General features: G+C 49.5%; 2 protein-coding genes across 4 annotated transcripts; one reads left to right on the top strand and one right to left on the bottom strand.

Moving 5' to 3' along the window:
* Positions 1-1509: 1509 nt before the first annotated feature.
* LOC136477162 (malate dehydrogenase, chloroplastic-like) lies at positions 1510-4203 on the top strand. Of its 3 annotated transcripts, none has more exons than XM_066475226.1 (2): positions 1510-1986; positions 2704-4203. In XM_066475226.1, exon 2 carries the CDS (start codon positions 2706-2708, stop codon positions 3888-3890), a length of 1185 nt encoding a protein of 394 aa, XP_066331323.1. In that variant the 5' UTR covers positions 1510-1986; positions 2704-2705; the 3' UTR covers positions 3891-4203. The 3 variants fall into 3 exon arrangements, with proteins under 3 accessions (XP_066331323.1, XP_066331321.1, XP_066331322.1); XM_066475224.1 differs by having other exon boundaries at positions 1512-1986; positions 2700-4203; XM_066475225.1 differs by lacking the exon at positions 1510-1986 and adding an exon at positions 2053-2074 and having other exon boundaries at positions 2700-4203.
* A 598-nt stretch (positions 4204-4801) lies between these two features.
* Positions 4802-6083, bottom strand: LOC136469733 (ribonuclease 1-like). The gene is made up of 2 exons (XM_066467810.1): positions 5919-6083; positions 4802-5327 (listed from the first exon to the last, which is right to left on the bottom strand). The coding sequence occupies exons 1-2, from the start codon at positions 6081-6083 to the stop codon at positions 4902-4904; spliced, it is 591 nt and encodes a 196-aa protein (XP_066323907.1). The 3' UTR covers positions 4802-4901.
* Positions 6084-25782: the final 19699 nt, after the last annotated feature.

The raw sequence follows: 25782 nt of genomic DNA, 5'->3' as shown, positions 1-25782 counted from the left end.
TTAATCTATGTCTAAATTATAATTATTAGAATGAATTTAATTTTAAGTATGCAAACGGGCCCATGGAAAAGTCAAAGCCATCCATCCAGAAGGCACGGCATTTTGTCACACTCTTTTCCCTGTGGCACGGCGTTTTGTGAAGGCAATAATAAGGCCCCGACAAGCACCAGCACAGGCTGCACAGCACTGGTGCCTTGGCCATACATGCAGGTTTAGGGCCCCAGTCTTCATGATAATTCCTGCTGCATGCATGGACACGTGTCTCCACCGTCGATCACCGCACTGTTTCCTGCTACAGAAAGACAATCACCCATTTTTTTTGGTGAAGATCTCCGTTACCATCGTCTCCAGCAAACGATATGCCCCCCTTCATTATGGTTAGTTGTGCTTTTTTTTCTAAATGTGGACTAGTAACACCTCCAATAGGTACAAACGATATGCTCATTATGGTTAGTTGTGCCTTTTCTAAATGTGGACCGGTAACACCTCCAATATAGGTACAATACTACATAACAGACAACCACTCCTGGTTTATAGTAAAAACCAACAATGATGATATTAGTGACGATCTCCTCCTACCTTTCGGCTCCTCCCCCGCCTAATTCCGACAGCCCCAACATGTGCGGCAATTGCTGCCCTGCCCCTAAGGTCGGCACGCTGGTAGGTGAGGCAGTTGCCACGACCCTCTTATGGGCAACACACAGGTAGGCCCTGCAGTGACAAGTTCCGTTGTCCGTTCCATGGCAGCCCGATGTCCTTCGCTCCAATGGCGTGCGACAAGGTTCCACCAGGCTTGATTCGTGATTCTTCGTCCTCATTTGGCGATAGTGATGCTTTGTATTTGGGTATATTTCATAGATCATTGAATCAATCTCTCTTTGATGTGTCATGTGTTCATTCAATCTCGATATGCATGTGATGTGTTGAGTCGCGATCCCCCTTCTCTCTTCGGTCTGGATCTCCCTTCGCTCTCTTTTATCTTTCTGTTGAATTGATATGCTATGTTGTTCTGATCTATGTTTCTACGACGAGGCCATGGTGCTGTTGCGGCGGCGACAACCACACACAGCTCCTCAGCGCGGGGTGCTGACGGTTGCCCCATCGCATCGTGGGCCGCGGATCTATCCTTGTGCAGGCATGATGGTGTTTACGTTTTCTCTCCTTTGTGTATTTCTTGCTGCCGCCATTATCTCTGCCGATGCACACCGCACAAGAACAAACACCTTCCCTTTTATTATGGTAGAAAACTGACAGTTGGTTCAGAGGAACACCAGCCAGGCCTTGCTGGTCCTGAGCAAAATAAAGAAGAAGAAGCCCTGTTGCACCGGTTGGGCCGGCCTTCCCCCTTCTCCTTTCCGGGCCGCACGCAGTCGCACAGACGAGACAGAGAGCTGTCCCTCTCGCCGCGCCAACCCCCAGCCAGGGGGAAAAAAAACAACGTGTGCAAAAGCAACGGCGTTCCCCTGCGTGCGTTCCAGCGCCTCCACTCCACCTCCACGTCGCGGGATATTCCCGAATCCCGTCGGGCGTCGGCTCCTCCCTGGCTGGCTGGCCGGCACCTGCCGCGCTCCAAACACCCGGCGCACCAGGGCCGCCACTCGCCGGCCGCGCCTCCAAAAATATCCAGGCGCTCGCGCCCGTAGGCCGGGTCCACGCGCGCACGGGCGTGGGGTTGAGAATCCCCTCCGTTGTTTCCTAGGCCGCACCGCACGTCGCCGTCTCCGCCTCCCGTCCGTTGGTCGGGCGCAATAGAAAAACCACGGCACGCGCCGCCGCTCTTGCCCTGCTCTGCCCCTTTTCTACCACCGGGCCAAGGACGAGCGCTTTTTCGTGCCCGCCTGCCTGCTGGCCATTGACGCTGCTCACGAGCCTCCCGCCCGTGCCCGTGCTGCCCTGCCTTCTGCGGCTCTGCCCCAACGAGCGCCAGGGGAGCCAGGGCCAAGGAAAGGAGCCGTCAAAAGCCCCAACCGAGGGGAGCGCGCAAGGGTAAGGCCACCGACGAAGCCTCATCTCCTTCTCCTTCTCCTTCTGCTTCTGCTTCGATTAGATTGGATCCCGGCCGCCGTCGCTGCAGGTGGGATCTGCTCCGTTTCTTGTTGGGTTCCCCCACCGCACCTTCCCTCGGGGCGCGTGTAGATCTGCACGTTTCCGCCTTCTGCTCGGTTTTCATTCCTTTCCGTCGAATTCCCAATACATACATACTACTGTACATTCGATACCTTTACCTTGTCCGGCTATCGGATTATGCTTTGGAAGGCAATTTGATCTAGCAGGGTAGCTCGATTTGTTAGTGATACTAGCAATTACGAATGTTAGCATTGATTGCAAACCAAGAGAGTGCGCAAGTCAGGTATAGGATTACGTTTGCTCTGAGCTCTGAGTGCGCAAATCAGGTATAGGAAACGGGGGAACTCAGTCATATGATCAATTCTGAGTCAGACCAACTCACGAACATTTTCCATATATGTTAATCATGATGGATCTGAAATTCCGACTCCCAATATTGGTGCGTGTTCTTGCACTATTGATGCTTGGAATAAAGCTTTTTTTAACTACTGTTCTATATAGATGACCTGCTTGATACGTGTTTCATTCTTGGTTATTACTGCTTCTAAATCCAGTTTGTCAAGATATCGCTCTGTCTTGAATTATCTTCTACCTCACCTGCATATGTACCTGACTGAACTTCGTTGCTGCAGTCAGACATGGCGTCAACCGTTACCTTCAGCTCAGTTAGCGCCCAAGCTGGGCTGATCCAAAAGCCAAGGAACCTTGGAGCCACAAGCTACGCTGGCTTAAAGGTGCCGAGCTTTGGCTCAGAGTCGTCATTCCTGGGCAGGAACGCGTCCCTTCGGGCAGCTGTTGCTCCAAGGATTGTGCCCAAGGCGAGGTCTGGATCTCAGATATCTCCGCAGGCATCTTACAAGGTGGCAGTGCTGGGTGCTGCCGGTGGCATCGGTCAACCCTTGGGCCTGTTGATTAAGATGTCTCCTCTGGTGTCGGAGCTGCATCTGTACGATATTGCTAATGTCAAGGGAGTTGCTGCAGATCTCAGCCACTGCAACACGCCTGCCCAGGTTCTTGACTTCACTGGTCCCTCAGAGTTAGCCAACTGCTTGAAAGGCGTGGATGTTGTTGTTATCCCTGCTGGGGTCCCAAGGAAACCTGGCATGACTCGTGATGACCTTTTTAACATCAACGCGAGCATCGTCAAGTCACTTGTTGAGGCTGTCGCAGACAATTGCCCAGAGGCGTTCATCCATATCATCAGCAACCCGGTGAATTCCACGGTGCCAATTGCAGCTGAGGTTCTGAAGCAGAAGGGTGTCTACAACCCCAAGAAGCTTTTCGGGGTTACCACCCTGGATGTCGTCAGGGCTAACACATTTGTGGCGGAGAAGAAGAACCTTAAGCTCATTGATGTTGATGTCCCAGTTGTTGGTGGGCATGCTGGAATCACAATTCTGCCGCTGTTATCGAAGACCAGGCCGTCTGTCACCTTCACAGATGAGGAAACTGAGGATCTGACAAAGAGGATACAGAATGCCGGGACAGAGGTGGTGGAGGCCAAGGCTGGCGCTGGGTCTGCTACCCTGTCCATGGCCTATGCTGCTGCCAGATTTGTTGAGTCGTCTCTCCGCGCGCTGGCTGGCGATCCAGATGTTTATGAGTGCACATTTATTCAGTCTGAGATCACTGATCTGCCGTTCTTCGCCTCAAGAGTCAAGCTCGGCAAGAACGGTGTTGAATCCGTGGTCTCTGCCGACCTCGAGGGAGTGACTGAGTACGAGGCCAAGGCACTTGAGGCGCTGAAGGCCGAGTTGAAGGGAAGCATTGAGAAGGGTATCGCCTTCGCGAACAAACAGCAGGAAGCTGCTGCATCCGTTTGAAGCGAAGCAAGTGAAATGGAAGGAAGTCCACAAGAGAATAAAGGAACGATGATCTTGAATGGCTTTTAAGTTTTGCAGCCTAGAATTTTTTTGGTGTCGACGTGTAGGAAGATGCTCCAGATGGTTGCTGTTGTTAGTTTCTAATTACTACATGGGGGCCGGACGGACATCCACCCCCATGTTATCGCCTGTTTCTAAACCAGGCCTTGTTTAACACCACACATAAATTTTGCTCCGTCTGTATTGTGGTTCTGTTTGTAGCTTGTTGGAGTTTACAAACTACAAAGAAGCTAATAAAATACTTCTATTGAAAGTGATGTGTGCCATATTTGCATCGTCGTATTTGCTACTGTTCAACAGGAAAGCCCTGGCCCCTTGCTTCATTGGCTACCAGAGTTATTATCTTTTTTTATGTGTAATTGTCTCATTGGTTGACTAATCCTAGTCGAATTTGTTGTGTTCGACCTTGATGCCGACGATCAGGGACAGGGATGGCTGGAAGCTAGCATATGTTTCGGTAGATTCGGAGTTCACAACCAAGCACCTGTAAAAGGTAGTAGTATAAGAATTTGGTTGTGCTGTGTCTGCTGTCGTGTTCCCTGATTCGTAGTCTCTCTCTGTCTGGCTTTTACTATGTTTTTCTGTCTTTTTTTTTTACTATGTTTTCTGCTTGGATTGGAAGTCAGTCAAGGCGGCGTTTCCGTTTGTTACGCTTCAGTATATCGTCTTCTAGATTGGACGGCAAAAGCCTGAAAATGGAATGCCCTGACCGTGCACGCTTTGGTTTCGTATTCGCGGCCTGAATTGCGAGGCGTGTCGCGTTGACAACAAGATGCACATATGCGACGCAACGTCAGATAGAGAGTGTGTGGTTTGCAGCTGCTGAAAGCAGGTAAGATGGCGTGCGTGCAACAAGAAAACACAACACTCACTAGTGTGACTGTGATTGAACTTATGAATGCAAGCAAAAGGACTAGTAGTATCATGGAACAACTGACGAGAACAGTTAGCTTAGAACGCCGGGAACTCGATCCTGTTGCCACAGGGCCGGCCGCTGGGGAGGACGGGGCACTCGACGAAGCTATCCCCGGCGGAGTCGACGCAGAAGTAGAGCTGGTAGAGCTGGCTGTTGCCGGCCTCGTCGCGGTTGCACTCCACGTAGGGCTCGAAGCCTGTGCCCTGGCTGATGGCGCCCTTGATCTGGCTCAGCGTGTAGTAGCCGCCGTCGGGGTTGACGCCGTTGGAGGTGAGCGCGGCGAGGACGCCGAGCTGGTCGCGGAGGCGCAGCGCCGCCTGGAAGTAGCCGTGCTCGTCGAAGACGTTGGCGGCGCAGGTGCCGTGCTTCTCCCACTCGTGGCCCCAGAATTTGAGCCCGTCGCCGGATGGGCACGCCAGCGTCGGCCACTTGGCGCGGAGGCTGCTCAGCAGGTCGCTCACCTGCAACGTGTCATCACGCGACATGTCAGCATGGCAATTGCCACGATGATGATCGGTGGAACGAATATTCCAAGAATTCTTATTTGGGCAATGCAGCTTTGCAAAGAGTTTTTACTGCGAGATGACGGTAAATTAAATTTCACCCATATCAATTCTCCAAATTACACGTTGACAGAACAGAGCGGCGACAGTAGTAACGAGGAAGAAAGAATGTTGCCACAAGTGTGGCTTCTAGAGACGGCAACAAACAATCCATTGGAGTGAAGCCAAACTAATCTGTGGTTTGTGTTCCAATACATACCAAACAAAAAAAAAAGGATGATTTTGAGCTGTAGGATCATCGTCGACAACGGGAGACGTTCAAACAACCAGATGCCCCAGAAATTTGCCAATAGCAGAACAGAAAAGACCTCGTCAAACAGCAAAAGCGACAACCACATAAACCATAACGTGAGGACAAAGCTTTGTGTTGGCACTCGGCACGCGAAACCCAAGAGAGTACATGCCGGCCGCGCCGCAGCGGCATCAAACGCATGCGGGGCGAGAAAGAGAAGAAGAAGAGGAAGGAGGGGAAGAATCGCACGCACGCACCTTTGACGGGTTGAAGGCGTTGTCGGGGCTGCAGTTCTGCGGGTAGGAGCCGTCGTCGCGGTTGGCCCAGAGGCCGTGGATCCCGAAGTCCGCCGCCGGCTTGCCGGACTTGGGTAGCAGCAGCTCTGCTTGGTGTCGTAGTAGATTTTTTTTTAATTTTAACATTTTTTAAAAACTAATTTTAAATCTAATACGGTTAGTTTTTTTTTTTTAAAACTAACACTTTTAGCCGCGCCTGTTACCCCGGCGGGGCCAAATGCCTGTGCCTTTGGCCGTGTCATACATGGTGGCGCGGCAGAGGACTGACGTAGCGGCGACCGGAATCGCTGACCGCTGACGGGGCAGGACCGGCCGCGCGCACCGATCTTGGTGCGGCATTGCCGCGCCCTGATCCGTGACGCGGCAGAGCCGAATAAATATCGCGAGCGAGCCCCCCACCCGCACCTGCCCGCTCGCCCGCCGCCTGCCGCCCGCCCACGTCGCGCACGCGCCGACCGCGCCCGGCCACTCTAGCCACGCAGCACCCGCGCTACGAACGCCGGCGCGTCAAGGCCGCCCGCTCGTAAGGTACGATATCATGTTATTTTGATTATTATTGTTTTAGGATAATTAGCGATTTAGGATAATTAGTAATATAGGATAGCTAGAGTTTTAGGATAGTTAGGTTAATGAATATATGATAATTAGTAATATAGGATTGTTATTGATTTATGATAGTCGGTGATTTAGGATAGTTTAGTGAATTTGTTTGTGATTTACGTAGGTAGTTTTTAGGTTTGAGGTTAGAATTTTGGGTTTAGGGATTGATTAGGTATTTATTATTTAGTTTATAGTTAGTTATTTAGTTAGGGATTTTGGATATATATACTAGTTTTTACTTACTAGTGCGTGATACGTCGATTTTGATGATTCTATGAAGTTTCGTCAAATGTTTATATTTCTAGTAAAGTTGTTTATGTTACTAGTGCGTGATATGTTTGTTAATTTACTTTGAATATATACATGTGCTTTCATATTGCATAACAAGTAGTTCAATTTTACAATGCTACATAATGTTAATTTGAATTTTGTTAATTTGAATACTCTATCCTTTGTTTATCAATTTGTAACAGGATGGCCCCCACGCAGCACCCGTTGTACCATATTCTTGAGGTGGAGTACGACGACCAGCACCGAGCACACATTTTGAGTGACAACGACGCAGAGGTGGCCTTGTCTCCTTTGAGGCTCCGCATGCACACCAGGGCGCACCAGTGGGACGAGCGTTACGCGCCGTACATACGGCATGCCGGCTTCCTCGAGCTTGTCTGTGTTGTCAACCACGGTCTTCCTCCCCTTAACCCAGCACTACTTACCGCAGCCGTAGACAGATACGAGTGCATTCTTTGTACGTAAACTTTCTTATAACAAATTTGAAGCAACTAACAGTCGTTCTATTCTTATAACAGGTGGAGGCCTAGGATCCATACGTTCCACCTACCTTGTGGCGAGATAACCTTGACCATGCAGGACGTAAAGGCTATTTTTGGCCTTCGGTTGGGGGGACTTCCAGTAACAGGGATAGTTGACAACGATCACTGGAGGGAGCTGGTGACTCAGTTTACTGACTTTCTTCTATCGGACGACGAGGCTTCCAAGAAAAATAAATGAGTAATTCAAGCCTATTTAATACTTGCATTGCTTTCCTGCAGCCATCGGGTCTTATTTTCTTTGATCAATTTTAGGAAAAGTTCTGGTGTTTCATCGTCCTGGATCACAAAGTGCTTTGATTACTTGGACCCACAGGCTGAGGAGGCTCTGATCGACAAGTTCGCTCGAGTGTGGCTCTGGCACTTTCTTGGTGCTTTTCTCTTTCTAGACACCTCGGGCAACACCATCAGCTGGATCTTCCTTGACATACTACGCTAGCCGTGGGAGAACATAGCGGCGTACAGCTGGGGCAGCGCAGTCCTGGCATAGACGTATCGACAGCTATGCGTTGCCTGCCGTCACACCTCAGGATATGTGAATCTTGGGGGTTGCTCCTACCTACTCCAGGTTTGGTGTTGAGAACGATGGCCTGTTGGGAGGTCCCTTAATAATAGTTTACCGGTAAGTACTTCGGTTCACTATATTCTTCGAGACAGTTATATATGATGAGATTATTAATGGCTAATTCATTATCATGTTCAATGCAGCAATGGAACGGGTATGATACACTCCCTACAACTTTGTATATCTAGATAGAAGCAGAGTTAGTTAGAGGGAATGCAAGGTGCAAGTACAGGAAGTACACGGACGGTCTCGACGTCCTAACACAGCACCAGGTTACGCTCTATTTACTATCATACCTGTGTCTTGTTCGATGTACACTATATTACAACCTAACTCAATTACAAAATTTCAGGTGCATTGGTGTCCTTGGGATGCTCCGGAGCTCCAGTACTATCTCAGTCCTGTCATTAGGGACGAGTCAGACGAGTATCGCTGCGACGTCCCTCTTATTTTCTTCCATGTGGTCGAGATTCACTTACTCATCAGGGTCTGCAGACAGTTTAAAAGAATGATAGGCTGCCCACCACGGCTTTACTCCACCAACCAAGCATTACACGGGTGTGTTATCGATTAATAACAAAGCTATAATTCAGAGGTGTGTGGTACAACTAACATCGTTTTATTGCAGGTATAACCGTAGGAAGAGGTACAAGACCAAGGATTGGCGCATGACACACAACGCGCACATCCATATTTGGCAGAACAGGGTATGACATTCGGTCCATGCGGGTCCTCCACACGACCAGCACACCTTCGACGAGTACCTACGGTGGCTTCACAGGTCTACGAGGACACATATCAAGCCCCCGTACACTGAGGAAGCGATTGATGAGGACTCAGAGAAAGATGTCATCGAAGATGTTTACGACGTTACCACTAGGGAGGACACACAGCTACAGAGAGCCCCGCTTCAAAGATACGTGGTAAGATACTTGAATGATACAATTTGTTATCCATTTGGTATTAAGTATGTGTACTAAAACTGTCCAACCGCGTTTCTGTACCCAGGCGACACAATTGTCAAGGCTGTCCAACGAAGCAGCGTTTCGGCTTCACGAGTCTAGAGGGCTGGGGCCAGGCGTTCTCGTGGCTTTTGTGGAGGTAAATATAAACTTGTCCGTTCCGAAAATGTTTGTTCAGTGTATATGCGTTTGGGAAATGCACTAACTTGAACATCTACTTATGCAGAAGGTGAAGAAGAGCTGCAGAAAGCTAGCTCAGAAGCTGAACTGCATGGACACTCCTTATGAGGAACCGCCACTCCCGGTGCGATCGGGTGACACGTCTTTAGCCTCTTTGAGGACACCAGCCAGCTCTTCTCAGTAGATGTCAGATGCCACTTCCGCATTGCGTACACCACCACATCATAGCGCTGGGAAGGACCCTACAACCGAGGACGACAAGGACGACGATGACGACGAGGACAACCCCCTGGGCTTTCGTAGACAACACGACCAGTGGAGCGATTGGGCGTAGGACAAGATCGGCATGTCTCAGCTAGGTGGTGCCCCGCTTGGTACCTAAGGAGCCTCACAGGTACTAACAAAGGTAGTTTCTTTAAATATGTATGCTCTATGAACTAACGATCATAAAGAATTATAAGTAATCATGCGTATCATATACTTGCAGGGTACGAGCCGTACGCACCGTCGACGTGACCATACCGACGTTGGCTACACTCCCAATGTGTTGCCAACAAATCCGAAGAGATAGAGGCATCCGAGGGATCCTTATACTTCTGGGTCTTAGTTTGTTAGGTCAAACGAATATTGGCGTCCAAAACTTACGGGATTATTTGGTTATTGTAACAACCCGGGTTTTTGGAGAAGCCAAAAATACAAACTTTTTAAAAATTTTCCTGCAATGTGTGAAGCATGTAGATGCTAGGTCAAACTAAGAACAATTTATAAATAAATTGTTGCATGCATATAGAATTACTTGTAGGAGTTTGCCGGAATTCTTTTGTTGGTTTAGTGTTTTGTGTTGGAGAGCACAAGTCCGTAGCAAATCCTTTTGATCCCTTCTAGAATATCTTAAGAACCCCTTTTCATCTCTCCCAATTCACCTTCTTGCTTTTGAATCTCATTCGAATCCCTTGATCTAATTCATAAAGTCAATCGACCTTCCTTGTAAATCAATGCCCATCGATGCCAACCCTTGACATGGACCCCACTAACCCATAGATAACCCCTAGAGGACCCCACTAGGAGCTGTACATGTTGGCAACACATGTATACCAATTTAGGAGCTTTTGGAAGTAAATATAATGGAGGAATAAATAGGTAAGGAATTAGAAAAGGGAAAAGGAAAATAAGAAAGCGCAACCGGCCCAACCAGCTCAGTAGTTCGGCCTGCTTGCGCCTAACCGGCCTAGCCCGCTCACGCCCACCTCGCCCTGGCTTGGCCCGCTCACGCGCATAGCCAGCCCAGCCTGGCCTAAGCAGCAGAGTTGGCCCCGCTCGCCCTCGGCCTCGACCCAGCCTGCCCTGCCAGCGCCTTGGCCCAACCGGCGCAGCAACCCATGGCCTGCTTGGCCCAGCCTGGCCAGCAGCCGAAACCGACACCCCTTGCCAACCCTAGGCAGGAGCAGCCACTCCCAGCCGCCGCCGCTAGACCGCTTGCGTGCGCGCAATGAAGCCCCGCGCCCTCAGCTCACTCCGCACCTTCGCTCGATGCGCGTCGCGTGGGCAGGAAGCGCGGACCCCAATGATCGCCGCCATTCATGACCCCTGGTTGCCCTAGCCCACGCCCATAAGTAGCCGAGCCGCCGCCATCTTCTTCTTTCTCCCAGTGCACCGCCCCTCTTCTTCCTCCTCCAAGCCGCCGCCGCTCCATTCCTCTCCCTCCTTGCTCCGCCCTGACCTGCTGCACCGCCACGCCGATCAGCCGTCGCTGGCCGTGGCCCATCGCTACCTCGCCGCGTGGCCGCTCCCAGCCGAGCGCCATGGCCACCCGAACACCGTGCCCCCGCACCCACGCCGTCGTCGTCGTACCCACGCATGGGAATGCCGTCGTGACCTCGCCATCAAGCCTGTAACGCGGGACGCGTCATCGAGCCGCACAACCATGGAAACTCCACAGCCTCGCCAAGCCACGTCGCACGGAGACCTCACAGCCACGGATCCGCGTCAAGCCCCGGCGTCGACACCACGTCGAGCCGCCATCCACCTTATCTCCATCACGGCCTTCACAAGCGGACGGTGAGCCTTCCCTGAACCCAAGACCCCACCTTTTGACGCCTTTTAGTGACCATGCCTAACCGGCCCTAGCGCTGAGTTCTAAAACCTACAGCGACGCCGAGCCCTCGGAGACTGTGGCCGCCATGGAATGTCCTTGTGTCGGACAGTCACCAACTTGGGCCTCGACCTCGCCCTGCACCCCGACCACAGCGGCGTCGCCCTGAACCGCAGCCAAGAGCCACCGGCGCCACCTCCATCCACCAAGCCCGGACAGCCACACCACGACGTCGCGGCCACGATCGGAAACGCCACTACCTTGACGCGATCTACCCGTACCGAGCCCTTCCTGCACCAGGTGGCCTGCCTCCATCCTCTGATGACGGTGAGCCACCCAAAGCCAAGCTTTCGCTTTCCCTTGCACCGTAGTGGAGTTTGTGCCTAAGACTGGCCTTCGTGCCACGTTCCTTTACTTCGCAGGGAAGCAGCAGGCCTTGAAGCACCCTTCACCGACTCTGTCACCCCTTCGGCCACTCGCTGCTCTGGCTTGACTAGCCACAGCCGACCCTGGCCACCTACAGCCAGCCATGGCCATGACCAGCAAGCCACAGTTGGCCAGCAACTAGCTGTAGCCGGCCAGAGGAGGCCACAGCAAGCCGTTGCCAAGCGGGGTGTGCTCTGGTAGGCCACCTATGGCCGTAGCGTGCTCGGACGCCATGACCAACCCCCACCTTGACTATGTCAAGCCTCGAACCGAACCCCACCTTGCCCATGCCTGCCCGGCCTTCGAGCCGCTGTTGCAAACCAAAGCCGAACTAAAAGCCCTACATGTTGCCAGCCCAAGACCGATGACCCCTCCATGTGTCCGGCCTTCGAGCCGTGTTTTCTGCAGGGGCCTCGTCAGCCACATGATGCCAATGCTCTTGGACACATCACGCACATGCACTTGTCGTGTCATTCCGTTGCACTCACGCCTCGGATGACACTGGCATGAGCCTGTTTACGTTACATAGAAAAACACCGTGCCATGACCTTGGATTCCCAACCATAGTGCACTGTGGCCACCACTACACACTCGTGTGAGGCCTAGCCCACCCTTTTGTGACCACCATGAGCTCGAGTACACCGAGAATGCCACGTCCTAGCCATGGCCGTGACCAAACTCCTGGAGACCATACACAACACCTAGACCGCCCCTGTGTAGCTGATGCTAGCGTAACCCTCGCTTTTCCGCTTGGGAGGTGTACAGGTGTGCCATGGACTTGCCTAACCCCCACACACGGACCTAGAGCCCCAGCCTTGCTTCGCCCATCATTCGTGGACGCACGCCATGAGCCGTGGGCTTATGCACGCTCACTTGCATGTGGTGACGCACGGTCGTGCCTCTGCATGACGTCGCGTGAGCCTCAGGACCACACCGCCGTGGCCATTCGCATGCCCATGCATAGTCCTACACTGAGCCACATGTGCGAGCCAACGCCATAGCCACTTGTAGCCAGCCACAGCCAGCCACAACGAGCCATAGCAAGCCACAACTAGCCACAGTAGGCCATAGCTGGCCTCAGCTGGCCAGAAGAAGCCACAACCCTCCGGGACAAGTTATAACAGCCCTTGGGCCTCCACATCTTCTGTCATCATTGTATTGAGTCCGTCCCCAACATTCTAGCTGCCTCGTTAAACGAGGGCGAGCCATTGAGAAACTGCGTGATCCCTAACATCGCACCGATAACAAGTGGAGTCTTTTCGACATTCTGGTCACCTTGCCTTGCAAGTGCGTGCCGTTGAGGAGATATCGAGACCACCATTGTCGAGACCACCTTTGTCGAGACCACCATTACCGAGACCACCGTTGCCGAGACCACCGTTGTCGAGACCACCGTTGTCGAGACCACCATTGCCGAGACCACCATTGCCGAGACCACCGTTGCCGAGACCACAGGGCCTCGCTGGCCAAGACCACATGGCCTCGCTTGCCGAGACCACTATGACCCCATCTACTGCGAGCTGTACCCTCTGGACCATGAACCCTAGCCGTATGTCTTATAGAGACCATGGAAAACCCCATCTCGCATCTTTCTGTATACGCATATCTACCTTGTCGAGCCCTATTCTTACGACCTATCTGTCCATGACTGTCTTACAGGATCTATCCATCACCTAGCTATGGAATGTGCTACTCCATAGTCATGTCGAGTTGATATGTCTTTCGGTCGTGTTTGGTTCTTATCGCTGGTTGTTGATGTTGTTGCCTGTGTGCCGAGCCTTCGAGCTGGCTGAGGGATCGTACCTCGTTCGGACATTACGATCGCGGGATCCGTCTCGCCATGACCGTGATGCCAAGTGTAACTCAACCTGTCACTTTTTAGTTGACTTCATAGTACCACGAGTGTTAGCTCCTGCCTTTGGCCCTAGAACATGGTCGTGATGGATTCGACGTCGATACTAACATCGATGCGGATATCACCCGCACGCCTTGAGCCCTCCATGACCAAGTTCTATGAGAGATAACCTAGGAGTAAACAATCGTGGAACGATGGATGCCAACTCATTGGCATAGCTTGTGGCCGCGAGATCACCTCGCCATGACCATGGAGCTACGCCACTCTTTTGCTTTTACTTGCCTCTTCGTGCTCAAACCCCCGTATGCTTGTACCTTGTATGACCATCGTATTTCTTTGATTCTCGCGGTGATAACCGCACCGCTATGAATTAGAAAGATGTCTTAGTGCCAGTGCACCTAAGTCAGGTACCCTATGGGTGGTTTGCGCACTTGTATTCTTTAGTGAGTCACCCCTTTCGATGCCCTGTCTTCTGTCGTGGCGTGTGTGTTGAACGGAGCAGACCTCTGTTCCTTGCTGTTATTATTAGCCGCTCTGTTCGATCCTGCCTTGTCCATGGCAATTGGATCAAAGACCGGACTATCTCTTATGAGCTAGCGAAGCTATAGTCTATGTCGTACCTCGGACCCGTGCATGTCGACCCGATCGGCCGTCTAAAACCATCTTCCTGAAGATGTGTCTGAGAACATGACATGGATGTACCTAGCTAACCCCCACTTCTTTTGTTTTGCTGAGCAACTCTCTTCTTGGCTCCCGACGTTATTATGTTGTGAGGATCGAGCAAAGCGTCGATGTCCAATCTCTTTGCGCTACCACATTCTACCATAGCGGGCGAGCCAAAGTACGTTGGAGCCAAGTTACAATAGTGTTAATCATTCTTGTATGCTACTCGTGACCAATTGTGACTTGCGGGATAAGACTATAAGAGCTGAACCCCGTTGTTCTTCCTTCATTGGGCCCGTTCCCCAATTCCCGTCCTCTCCATGATGCCCAGATCGAAGGATGTGAGCCGTGATGTTTGCTATGAATGAGCTCTAGCTTAAACCGTTTATCGTAAAGCCGTACTGGCTTGGCCATGGCATAAGCTTGTGCTTAAGCAAACCATCACTTGTGTTTCTTGGCCTGAGGAAATTGGACAACCGCCGAGAGGGCTAAGCTGTGAATCTTTTAGTGTGCCGTGGGTGTTATTGGATCACCCTGTGTCTTGTCGTCTTTTCGAGTGTTGTGTGTTCTCTAACTTTGCATGTCGCTTCATGAAGTAGCTAGCGATCGGATCAAGAGAACGGGAACGACGACAAGGACTGTGGACTGGAGTTGACTCAGGAGGAGACGACCCCACTGATTGAACACCAACAGATGGAGAATTGTACCACTACTACCTCTACATCGCAGGTGTCATGGCAGCACCCTCTTTTAGAGAATCCTATTAGACATTGCATAATATCTAGAACTGCTAACGCTTTATAATTATTCCTTTGATAGTACTTTGATGCATGCTACTACCTGAGCCATTATTACCCTGATGCAACCCACTCTACTACGTCACCCTGCTTTGCGCATTCACCCGCTTATATAGGCTTACTTGCCTGCTTGCTTGCATATTACACCACTATACTTATTATTAACTCCACTTCGCATTATATCGGGGATGTGATGCTGGTGGTGAACCCCTTGGGAAGGGTTTGGCTATGGGTGCCGGGCTTGGTGGTGTGTGAGCGTGCTACGTGTGTTTTAGGTGCGTGGAGAGTGAGGGTTGTGTCGACCGAGCTGGAATAATGACGAGCCTGGGGCGAGTCTTGCCATGTGGTGCTACCTGGGCACTTGGATATGGAATACCTGTGGTGGGTAAATGGTAATTGGAGGTGTCCTTGGGTGTGAACCTCAGAGAGGTGGAGCCCGGGGTAGAGGTGCTGTGGTGGCACGTAAAATAGAAACCCTGATGAAGATATTCTGGCTTGGTCAATCCCTAAGGACTTACTAGTACTCAGACTCACCGGGAATCCTTACATCCCACTCGCCCTATATGGTGCGGGACGGTCGGACTACTTGGTAGAGCGATGCCACTACTGCTAGGCGAACGTGTGTAAGGAGGTACGGGGCACGCGGTTTCCCCCACACCCTTCTGAGACTTCAGGAGGCCTTGTGGACCTGGCTCTTGACATCCGGTGGGCCCCCGGCTCTGTCTACGACTCACAGTATCAGCCATCCCAGACTAGACATGGGATGTTCCAGGGCTGAGAGGTAGGGTGGCATCATTCTAGGCTAGCAAGCGGCCGAAATCTGCCTAGACGGGGCACCGTCGAGGATGGCTATCTTATGGGTATGTAAAATCTCTGTAGAGTGTATAGTTGATCGATCGATACATATGCTGACTTGTCGGCTATGGACCTTTCCTGGGTTTCGCTTAAACTAGATAGGAGATGAGTCCTTCCTTCCTCCCTCCAGGGTTGGAGTATTTTCTGGCCATGAGCCAGGGGCTGCGGGCCGTTGAGACATGGCCGAGAGGGAGTCGGCCTGTCGACCTAAGTGTGTGAGATGAGATGTGGTGATGGTGGTGTGGTTATGGTTGGGAGGGGTTGGTGGATGGATATGGATGGATGTGGATGTGTGTGGCTGGGAATGTGTCAAAAATTGGATATTACTATTACATTACTACTGTTAGCTACTTCTCACGGGCTAAGGATGCAAACCACAGCCAAATGTTAGGATCGCCAGATCCTCTTGTTTTATCTTTTCCACTAAAGCTCATCAGTGCGGACCATGGCCTGCACACATCTGGCGGTGTGCAGATTTTCCTGCTTCTCAGAGATGCTGACTTTAGAAGGATTAGAAGGTCTCGTGCCTACGCTCAAGTTTGGTTCGGAGATGGAATCTACGCTGCACTACGCCAACTCTAATGATGACCCGTGAAGGAGGAGCCTTCACTCGATAGTCTTCCACTAGATTAACTCTGTAATAGGTGTGTTCCCTAGTGATGTAATATCTTCTATTCTTGTAATCTTTCGATGTATGACTGTGATATCGACTGATATATGATAATATGATGGAATCAACTATTGGTTTCATCATATTATAATTCATTCTGTGGATTTTCCCTTCGCGGAAAATTGAGGATGTTTCAGTTATGTTATGTCAAACTTATGTCAAACAATAAAAATATTATGTGGTCAACTTGCGCACGGATCTCATTTATTTGCTTCATATTCATTTCTATGCGTCGCGACAGCACAGCCATCATAATTAGATTTCCTGGCGTCCCAAGATACTACACAACAGATGAGCACCGAATAACAATTGAGGATCGCAACTTTATAGTTGCATTTCTATCTATTCTATGGAGCTGAAAAGATAGATAGGGAGGAGGAGGCCAGAAGTCGAAAGCAACTGATGAACTTGCACGATGAGTGCGTACGTATATATCCTATGAGTTATTAAGGAGCAACACCACGAGTCCACGAGTGCTTGTGATCGATTGATTCACCTATAATTAATGTGAGAGGCGTGTAAGGGGGAACTGAAGACCAGTTATTACGGTGGTTAATATAGACGGCCGTTGAAAGGAAAAACATATAAAACATACATCTGAAACGCGTGAAACATCCAGTTGTAAAAGGCTCGTCAACATGGAGCTCGACGCTGGCGCAGAGTTCGATGCCATGGAGTGATGGGGTGGTCGCCGGTGCGAAATTCATTGGCGGCACAGGCCTCGGCAGTGGCCATAATAGGTGGATGGGCGCGTGGCCGCGGCGAATGGCGGAGTTCCAAGCACGAGGCACGGTGGAGGCGGTAAACCGTCTAGGTACCGCCGCGCCAAGCCCTGCTCCGTCAGCGGCCAGCGATTCCGGTCGCTGCCACGTCAGCTCTCTGCCACGCCACGCACAGGTATTTGGCCGCGCCAGGGTAATAGGTGTGGCAAAAAATGTTAAGTTTAAAAAAAACCAACCGCGTTAGATTTAAAATTAGTTTTTAAAAAGTGTTAAAATTAAAAAAAAAATCTCGCAGTAGGACCCGGCCACTGCAGCACCAGGTAGAAGAAGTCGTAGTCCTGCGCCGCCGCGCGCCCGGCGGCGACGGCCAGGACGATCAGCAGGCGGGATAGCGAGAGGCCCGCCGCCGCCATGGCCGTCGGAGCGGCTCTGTGCCTATACAGATTAGTAGTTCTCGGGAGATGGACGGACGGTTTATGCAGCAGGCCGGGATCGAGATGGAAGATGAAGGTTGCGAGGAGCGAATTTATAGGGAAGGTTTGGGTGGGATCGGGAGGTGTGGATCCGCGGCGACGGTTGGCGCGCACGCATGTATGTATGGCAAGTCGCAACCATGGTAGTAGCGCAGCATATTCCGATCCCACACGGGACGAAAAGGAAATGGAAATCTAATCGTGCAATTCAAAAAGGGAGTAATCTCGCTTGCTTGCTGCATCCTGCAACTGCAAGGGGCTACTAGATAGACATGGAAGCTAAGGCGCGGCCGGCTGGTGTGGAAGGCAAGTAGGGTCGTCCAGTTGGAGAGTGACAGGTCGGAGGAGGGAGGAGGGAGGAGGGAGGAGGGAGGAGGCCGAGCTCGACATGCATGCATGGCCATGTCCTACGGGCAGTGGTCGGCACGGGACGCCGTACGACTGGGTCTGAATAATCCGACCTGCAGCGTGTTCCCGGACGGTTTTGTTTATTTGGAATCCATTTCCACGTATCATTGAATTGGAATTAATGAACGGATGGAAAAACAATGCAGTGCGATACTGTTTTTTTTTAGATAAAAGGACAGTTCATATTCAGCTTCATCTATCTACCAATAAAATCTGGCTTATTATTATAAAGTTCGGCCCGTAGGCTAGCACACGAGCTGTAAAGAGTCTCCAACTTACAGCCAAACACACGAATAAACAAAATGAAATAGAAGTCTTGACTAAATGAGACAAATATGTCTATTTGACAACCACCAATTGGAGCCAAAGAAATGCAAGGTCGACGTCTCTAGATGCTGCCCTGCTAGGATCAGCTGGTCCCGTCGATCATCACACCACTGCAATCTTGGACATTGCCGGAGCCAGTGAGTTCCCCTGAAAAGAAGCTGCAAAAGAGATTTTGGTCTATATTTGTCAAAAACCACCTCGTTTCTCGTTATCCAAATTGTCCAACATAAAGCCGATGCTGCTGTTAATAACAATGAATTATGATCATTACTAGCCATCTTTGACCACCTATTAAATAGGTTATCTATGCTTTGGGGGGCGATATTCCAAACAGTAGATGAACAGCGCGCCACAAGAATTTAGTATAAAGACAATCAAAAAAGGTGTTGAATGGTTTCGGGAGAGTGACAAAAGCTGCACCTCGTGTCACCATTCCAGTTTCGGCGGACAAGGTTGTCCTTAGTTAAAATCACACCCTTTTTTAGGTACCACAAAAATATTTTTATTCTCGTAGACACTTTAATGTGCCATAAGTCTTGTGACACTCTCACCCCATTGTTAATCAACGCAGCATACATGGATTTGATAGAAAAAACTTCCTGATGAATATAGCGCCCAAACAAAAGCATCCCTTTCCTCCTGTAAGTTTACATCGTGTAAAGAAGCAACAATTCTATGCCAATCCCTTAGGTTCGTACCCACTAAATTTCGGCGAAAAGAAATATTTAGTGGGGATGAACTAAGAACCTGTGCCACAGAGTCTTGTTTTCTTCTTACAATATTAAACAACGCAAGAAATTTATCTTTAAGAGGTTTATTTCTCAACCAAGTGTCTACCCAAAACCGGGTTTGATATCCGTCTTTCACCTTGAACGAACCAAAGCCCATAAAGATGCCTTTGACATTCATCAAGCTTTCCAGAAATGAGAGTCTGCTGGTTTTTTGACACAACTCCCTAGAGTCTTATCTTTTATGTATTTATTTCTCAAAAGTTCCTGCCACATGCCATCCTCATTCAACAATTTTAAAAGCCATTTACTGAACAAGCACTTGTTTTGTATAGCCAAATTCTGTATACCTAAACCACCTTGAATTTTTGGTTGACACAAAATTTTCCATTTGGCTAATCTATATTTCCGCTTGCGTTGGTCGTTTTGCCAATAGAATCTTGATCTAAAACAGTCAATTTTTTGTAACACACCTCTTGGGAGTTCGAAGAAAGACATCATAAACATCGGTAAACTAGAAAGTACCGAGTTTATTAAGACCAAACGACCTCCAACCGAAAGCATTTTACCTTTCCACCCACTAAGCCTCTTTTCAATTCTGTTCTCAATCGTTTGCCAATCTTTATTGTTTAGTTTCCTAGTGTTCATAGGTAAGCCAAGGTAATGAAAGGGGTACTCCCCAATCTCACATCCAAACAGCTACGACTAAAACACTTCGTGGTCTTTAGCTTTACCAAAACAAAAGATTTCACTTTTGTGGAAGTTTATCTTAAGCCCCGATAGTTGTTCGAAAGTGCTATTAGTTTCATATTTGCAGTGCGATACTGTTGCCAACATTTAGCTATTTTTGTTGCAGCATGAGGCCAAAACTCATGCTTGCATGCAGTGCAGGGAGTCAAAGCGTTTGTGTTGGTTGTTGGTCAGTGGTGAAGCGTATACTCGAGGTTCCTCGCACTTTTTTTCCACCAAAAAATATGGCCGGACGAGGAGGAGAAAAACTTGCATTGGCACGTCTCCTAGTTAGCTACCTTGTGAGCGTGACTGATAACACCCCATGCATCGGCAGCAGTAGTACTTGCGCTTGTGGCAGTTGGCACGTTTCCCAGCTGACCGATCCATCATCGACCTGCTGTAGTTTATTAGGGTGCGTTCATACCATATACTCGTATTGCCGGCAACGGCGTATGTTGTGTCGCCGGTGAGCTTTCCTGTCACGGTGGGAAACAGGGACGAGCCAAGCGGCAGCTCCATCATCATGTACGTTGTCGTTGTGTACGTGGCGGGCGGAGCACGGACGTCTCAGTTGGCATCTAATGTATGAGACGTGCCAAACAGGCATTACGCGAGCATTTCACAGGAATAATGCTACCACATCGTATTGCTGTTATGCCGGTGGTGGATGCTTTGCTTTTGCAGCAATTTCCTAGTAGTACTAGGGAGAGAGTGAAAATGCACCTTGCTTGACGGTTGGATTTGGATTGTGTGGCCTTGCTATTTTAGCTTGCTATACTTGGATTTTGACTCTGTGACCTAGGAGGATTAGCAAGTGACGACGGCGGCAAGGTTATATTAGCGCGCGAATTAAGGCGACCGGGTTTCGCCGGAGATCGTACACGTCACCGGCGAGGAACGTGGTCGGCTGTGGTCCGTGATCCAACAAGGGTTAAGCCGCAGCAAAGCAGGGTTAGGTCCAACGTAACACTACTAGTGATCCAACAGAGAAGCTGTTGTTGCTTCGTCTCGCTTCTCTCTCATCTGTGACGCCAAGTCTGTCGTTGCTTGACACCCTTTTTTTTTTACGAAGGGTGGTTGAAGAAACGTTCAGCGTTGGACACGACGTGACGACCCTGTTGCTTCTGCCATTCGTCTTCTTATCCCAGCTTAAAGTCTTCATCACAAGGTAAATGACACCAACTATAGAAAAGGCCTAATAATGATACACTGAGATGCGATGCCGATTACGTGCAGGTGCACGCGATTACTCCTGTTTGGCTACGGAAGCATGCATCTCCCTGGCTACTACCTTAGTTCAGGGCTCCTAACTGACGAAATTTAATCAGACGCCTTGGCTCAACCACGGCCCGATCGATGATACAAGTGTAGAGCAACGGCTAATCCTGATCGATGTTCGGATCGAGGATCAGCCATTAATTGCAACCGGATCGGGAGACACCAAAAATATTCCACCACGCTCCGAATATGCCTGCCAGAGAGGACATGTAACAACAAAAATGAGAGAATGTGAGAACGAGCTCTAGCTCGGTTGGCATGCGTTGCAGGTGTGCACGATGCCCACCAGCGTTCGAATCTCAGGTTCGGCGCTGGTGTTCTCACCGGGATTTATTCCCATAATAATATTTCAGTGGAGCCTCTCAACGCGTGGTGTGTGTCTGTATGCGAACAGATGCTACATCTGTATCCAGATGAGAGGTGTAAAAAAAAAAAAAGAGAGAGAGAATGTATCACAAGGTCACATCAACGCAAGTAAACTAAGCAGGCTTCAAATTATTGAACACACACTGAATTCTTTTTTTTTTTTTGTGTGTGTACGTATTCCTGTTCAGACCTTTGAGGCAATGGTGTTCAGACGTCCAAGGAGAACTGAACAATCATCAGCGCTGCCGATCAGCTGGGATAACTGGACGTGTCCCATCAGTCATAGTATGAAACTAAGATATATGAAATACTCTAAGATATGCTAACCTACAGCCTGTTCGCTTGCTCGTAAACGATCGTAAATTTCCAGCTGGGAACAGTGTTTTTCTCTCACACCAAACCAGCCAGCAGTAAATAATCCACGATACGATACGGCCTCCCGAACAGGCTGCTAATTGACCTCCTGCGGTTTGATTCCAAAAATTTCAGGCCATCACATCAACAATCATCAACTTAGCGAAGATGCAGAGCTGGAGTTGGGTCAGCTGCTGTCCAGAGAAGGAATGATCCATCATTAGTAATTTAGTAGGCACTCTTCTGTACCTACCAAAAAAGAATGTCATTCTAGTTTTGTCAAAAGTCCAACTATCCTAAATTTCACTAAGTTCATAAAGAAATGTTTCTACATTTATGACATCAAAAGAGTATATTATGAAAATATATTTCACATCAAACTCAATGCTACTAATTTGGTATCGTAAAATATTGGTAGGCCCTTTTACTAATTTGGTCAAACTTACGATGGTTTGATTTAGGACAAAGGCAGAATGACAATTTTTTTTTCTGACAGAGGTAGTAAATGTCAGAAAAAATGATGGATAGAAAGAGGAGCAAAGGTCTGAATGTCTGATCATGAGGAAAACCGCCATGCTACGCCAATCAGATTCAGTCCCAGAAAAATAAAAATACAAGCAATGATTGAGGACATGCATGTACCGTGGTCCTTGTGGGTCATTCCTTGTAAGAAGCAAATCCCAGTGTCCGCAGGATCTGCTGATAGAGAAAACCGGGTCCCATAATTCATTCTGTGCAAGAACATTTTCCGTGTAAAGACATCAAAGTTCCCCAGGAGTTGCAACACCAGTAGCCCAGTATGTACAACCTGCTGCTGTGATGGAAAAAGTAGAGACAATAGAACTATAGAATTAAGTGCAGACAGAATCAATCTATGCACCAAAAATATGTACAGTTACCCAAGAAGCAAAATATCCAGGTGATGATTTCTTCGCACAAGCATATATTCATTTTGACAAGTCTCTACATGCCAAATGCAGTGGAGAATGGATACTTGGCATGTTGTTGATAGAATTTATGAAAGTAACCAGGCATTCAAAATTTCAAACAAGGATAAAGAGTACAGTTTTCGTGACAGTTCAGATTTCACTATTTCAGGGATGCCAACTCTACTTGTATTAGATCAAATGCAGACAGGTTTATATATGTTCAAACCACAAATTTCCATGTATAAACCTGTTTTATGCTGTTTGGATTTTACCCAGATATATGTAAAACATGGGTGCAGCATTTGAAACTTGGTGTCATTTATCAAAGGACGAATTAATGTAAAACGGATTATATGATCAATCAAAACAAAATACTCAGATTTCAGCTCTGCTAAAAAAAATGTGTGGTTCAACTGGTCAAGTTGACCATGTAAATGTGCATTTCGCAATTACACCATTGTTTGATCCTCATGCATATAATTCAGTGGTCTTTTAAACAGTTACAGTTGGACATGGGAATCCCCCCTATTCTATATACAATCTATGCTAAAAAATTGGTGCAGCCATGTTCATCAGCTTTCTCAACCTGTATATTTGATTAGCCCTTGCATGTCTGTTGGCCCATGGATCTCCCACACGGGTGAGCCGACCGCTCACCGACGTTGCCGACCACACATTATGGCTAGAGATAGAAGAAGGGAGAGAGAACAGAGCGCGCACACACACAGCATAAGCATCAGCGTTGGCCGGAGCTCTACAGAAGAGATAGCAAAACTGAACTAGCTCTCTTTACTGAGTTGCAGTGGGAAGCTATAAATACAACTCTACCCATCTAATCCTAGTACACAGACATGCTAGGCTGCCATACTGCCATGTTGCTACAATGACTAGATGTGACGGCAGAGCTGACTTTTGCGCCTGCTCCTCCTATGGCTACAGTGCGGTAAGGGAGCCTTTCGGTGTCTGCCCCTGCCGCGGCTACAGTGCAGCAGCAGGGAGCCCTTTCAGCGCCTGCCCCTACCGCGCGTTCAGACATGGGAGAGCAGCAGATTACTTTATAATTCTTCCTCTAATCCTGCTGTTAACCCTAGAGCCTCCACCATGCCGATCATATTCTTCACCTCCGCGAACCGAAGACAGCCGAGCGGCTTGGTGAGGACGTCCGCGAGCTGCCGACCAGTTTCGATGAACTCGATGATGATCTGCCCTCCATCGACACAGTCCCTGAGAAAGTGGAACTTAACGTCGGTGTGCTTGCTCCAGTCGTGGAGAACCGGATTCTTCGCGAGGGCGATGGCGGGTTGGTTGTCCACCATCAGTGCTGGTGGATGAGCTTACACACCGGTCAGCTCGCCCAGCAGCCGGCGCAGCCACACAGCTTGGCACGCCGCTGTGGCCGCCGCCACATACTCTGTCTCACACATGGACAGTGCCACCACCTTCTGTTTCAGCGACAGCCATGAGATTGGAGCTGACCCGAGGAAGACGGGCACGCCAGAGGTGCTCCGCCGTCCGTTGATGTCCCCCGCCATGTCTGCATCGCTGAACACAGTGAGCTGCAGCCTACTTCCACCGGTCTTGGGGAAGATGATCACCTGATCCACCGTCCCCTTGACGTAGCGCAGCTCAGTGATCCTCTCGAGGATCCTCCATGAAGCGGCTGATGTAGCCCACGGCGAACGCAATGTCCGGCCTCGTGTGGACTAGGTAGTGCAGACTACCGATGGTGCTCCGGTAGAATGTTGCATCTACCTTTGTCGCGGTACTGGCCTTCGTCAGCTTCAGCCGCTCCTCCATCGGAGTCACGTACGGCTTGCACTAAGTCATGTCACTCCGCTCCAACAGCTTCGAGGCGTACGCACTTTGATCGAGCGTGAGCGCCTCCTTCCCTTTTCTCACCTCGATGCCGAGGTAGTAGGAGAGCGCGCCGAGATCGCTCATTCGAAAACGAGCCGCCATCTCGCGCTTGAAGCTGTCGATGTCCTCCGCACGCGCGCCGGTGATGATCAAGTCGTCCACATACATGCCGATGACGAACTCCTCCTTCCCCCGTCGCCGCGTGTAGAGCGCGTGCTCAGTTGCGCACCGTGTGAACCCAAGCTCGCCCAGCGTGACGTCAAGCTTGGCGTTCCACGCCCGCGGGGCCTGTCGCAGCCCATAGAGCACATTACGCAGTCGAAGCACCTTGTGCTTCGCTCCCTTGACGGCGAAACCTGGAGGTTGCCTGGCGAAGACCGTCTTCGCCAGCTCGCCGTTGAGGAAGGCCAATTTTACGTCCAGGTGATGGACGCGCTAGTCATTCGCTACTGCTGTGACAGAACCGCCCAATTTATATAAGATCAAGTACGGTTGTCCCCGCTAACACGTTGACACACCCATACTTTCACTCATATAAACCCGGTAGTCCGCCGAGTGTCCCGAAAGACCTCGGTAAATCAACATCACAACCAAGATCGCGTGATTAAGCAAATACACATCACATACATCGGGTTGCAGTGGAAATAATATTACAAAGGGGTTAACAAATAATAGTACAAGTTTGGGTTTCAAAACCGCTTAGTGAAAACAATCATAGCTTTCAAATGATTACATTAATATAAGTTCCAAATATATTGCTAGCATAGTGACATCATCCGACAAAAGCATATAGATGAGAAGTAAGTATAGAATCACCGAGCCCACCGGTGGTTAGCCACCATCATCAACAGGTCGAGAACGTCACCTGCAACAAGGTGGGATAAACCCTGAGTACTCGAATGTACTCAGCCAGACTTACCCGTCGAAAACCAAAACAAATGACACCAAGGATCATGCAAGGCTTTCTTTAGTGGGCTAGCTGACTTATTTGCGAAAAGCATAAGCTATCATGAAGAAACCAATTTAAGTACTTCGCATCATCTTTATTATGACCTATCCATCTAGGTAAGCACCTGTACTATAGCAATCACTTGATTAACCAATAACATTCAGTTACCAATTTAGATTTAGCATATCCCATACCATCCAGATAACC

Source organism: Miscanthus floridulus, chromosome 8 (genome assembly GCF_019320115.1).
Source record: "Miscanthus floridulus cultivar M001 chromosome 8, ASM1932011v1, whole genome shotgun sequence".
Lineage (NCBI taxonomy): Eukaryota > Viridiplantae > Streptophyta > Magnoliopsida > Poales > Poaceae > Miscanthus > Miscanthus floridulus.
This window is presented reverse-complemented; position numbering and strand designations above follow the sequence as displayed.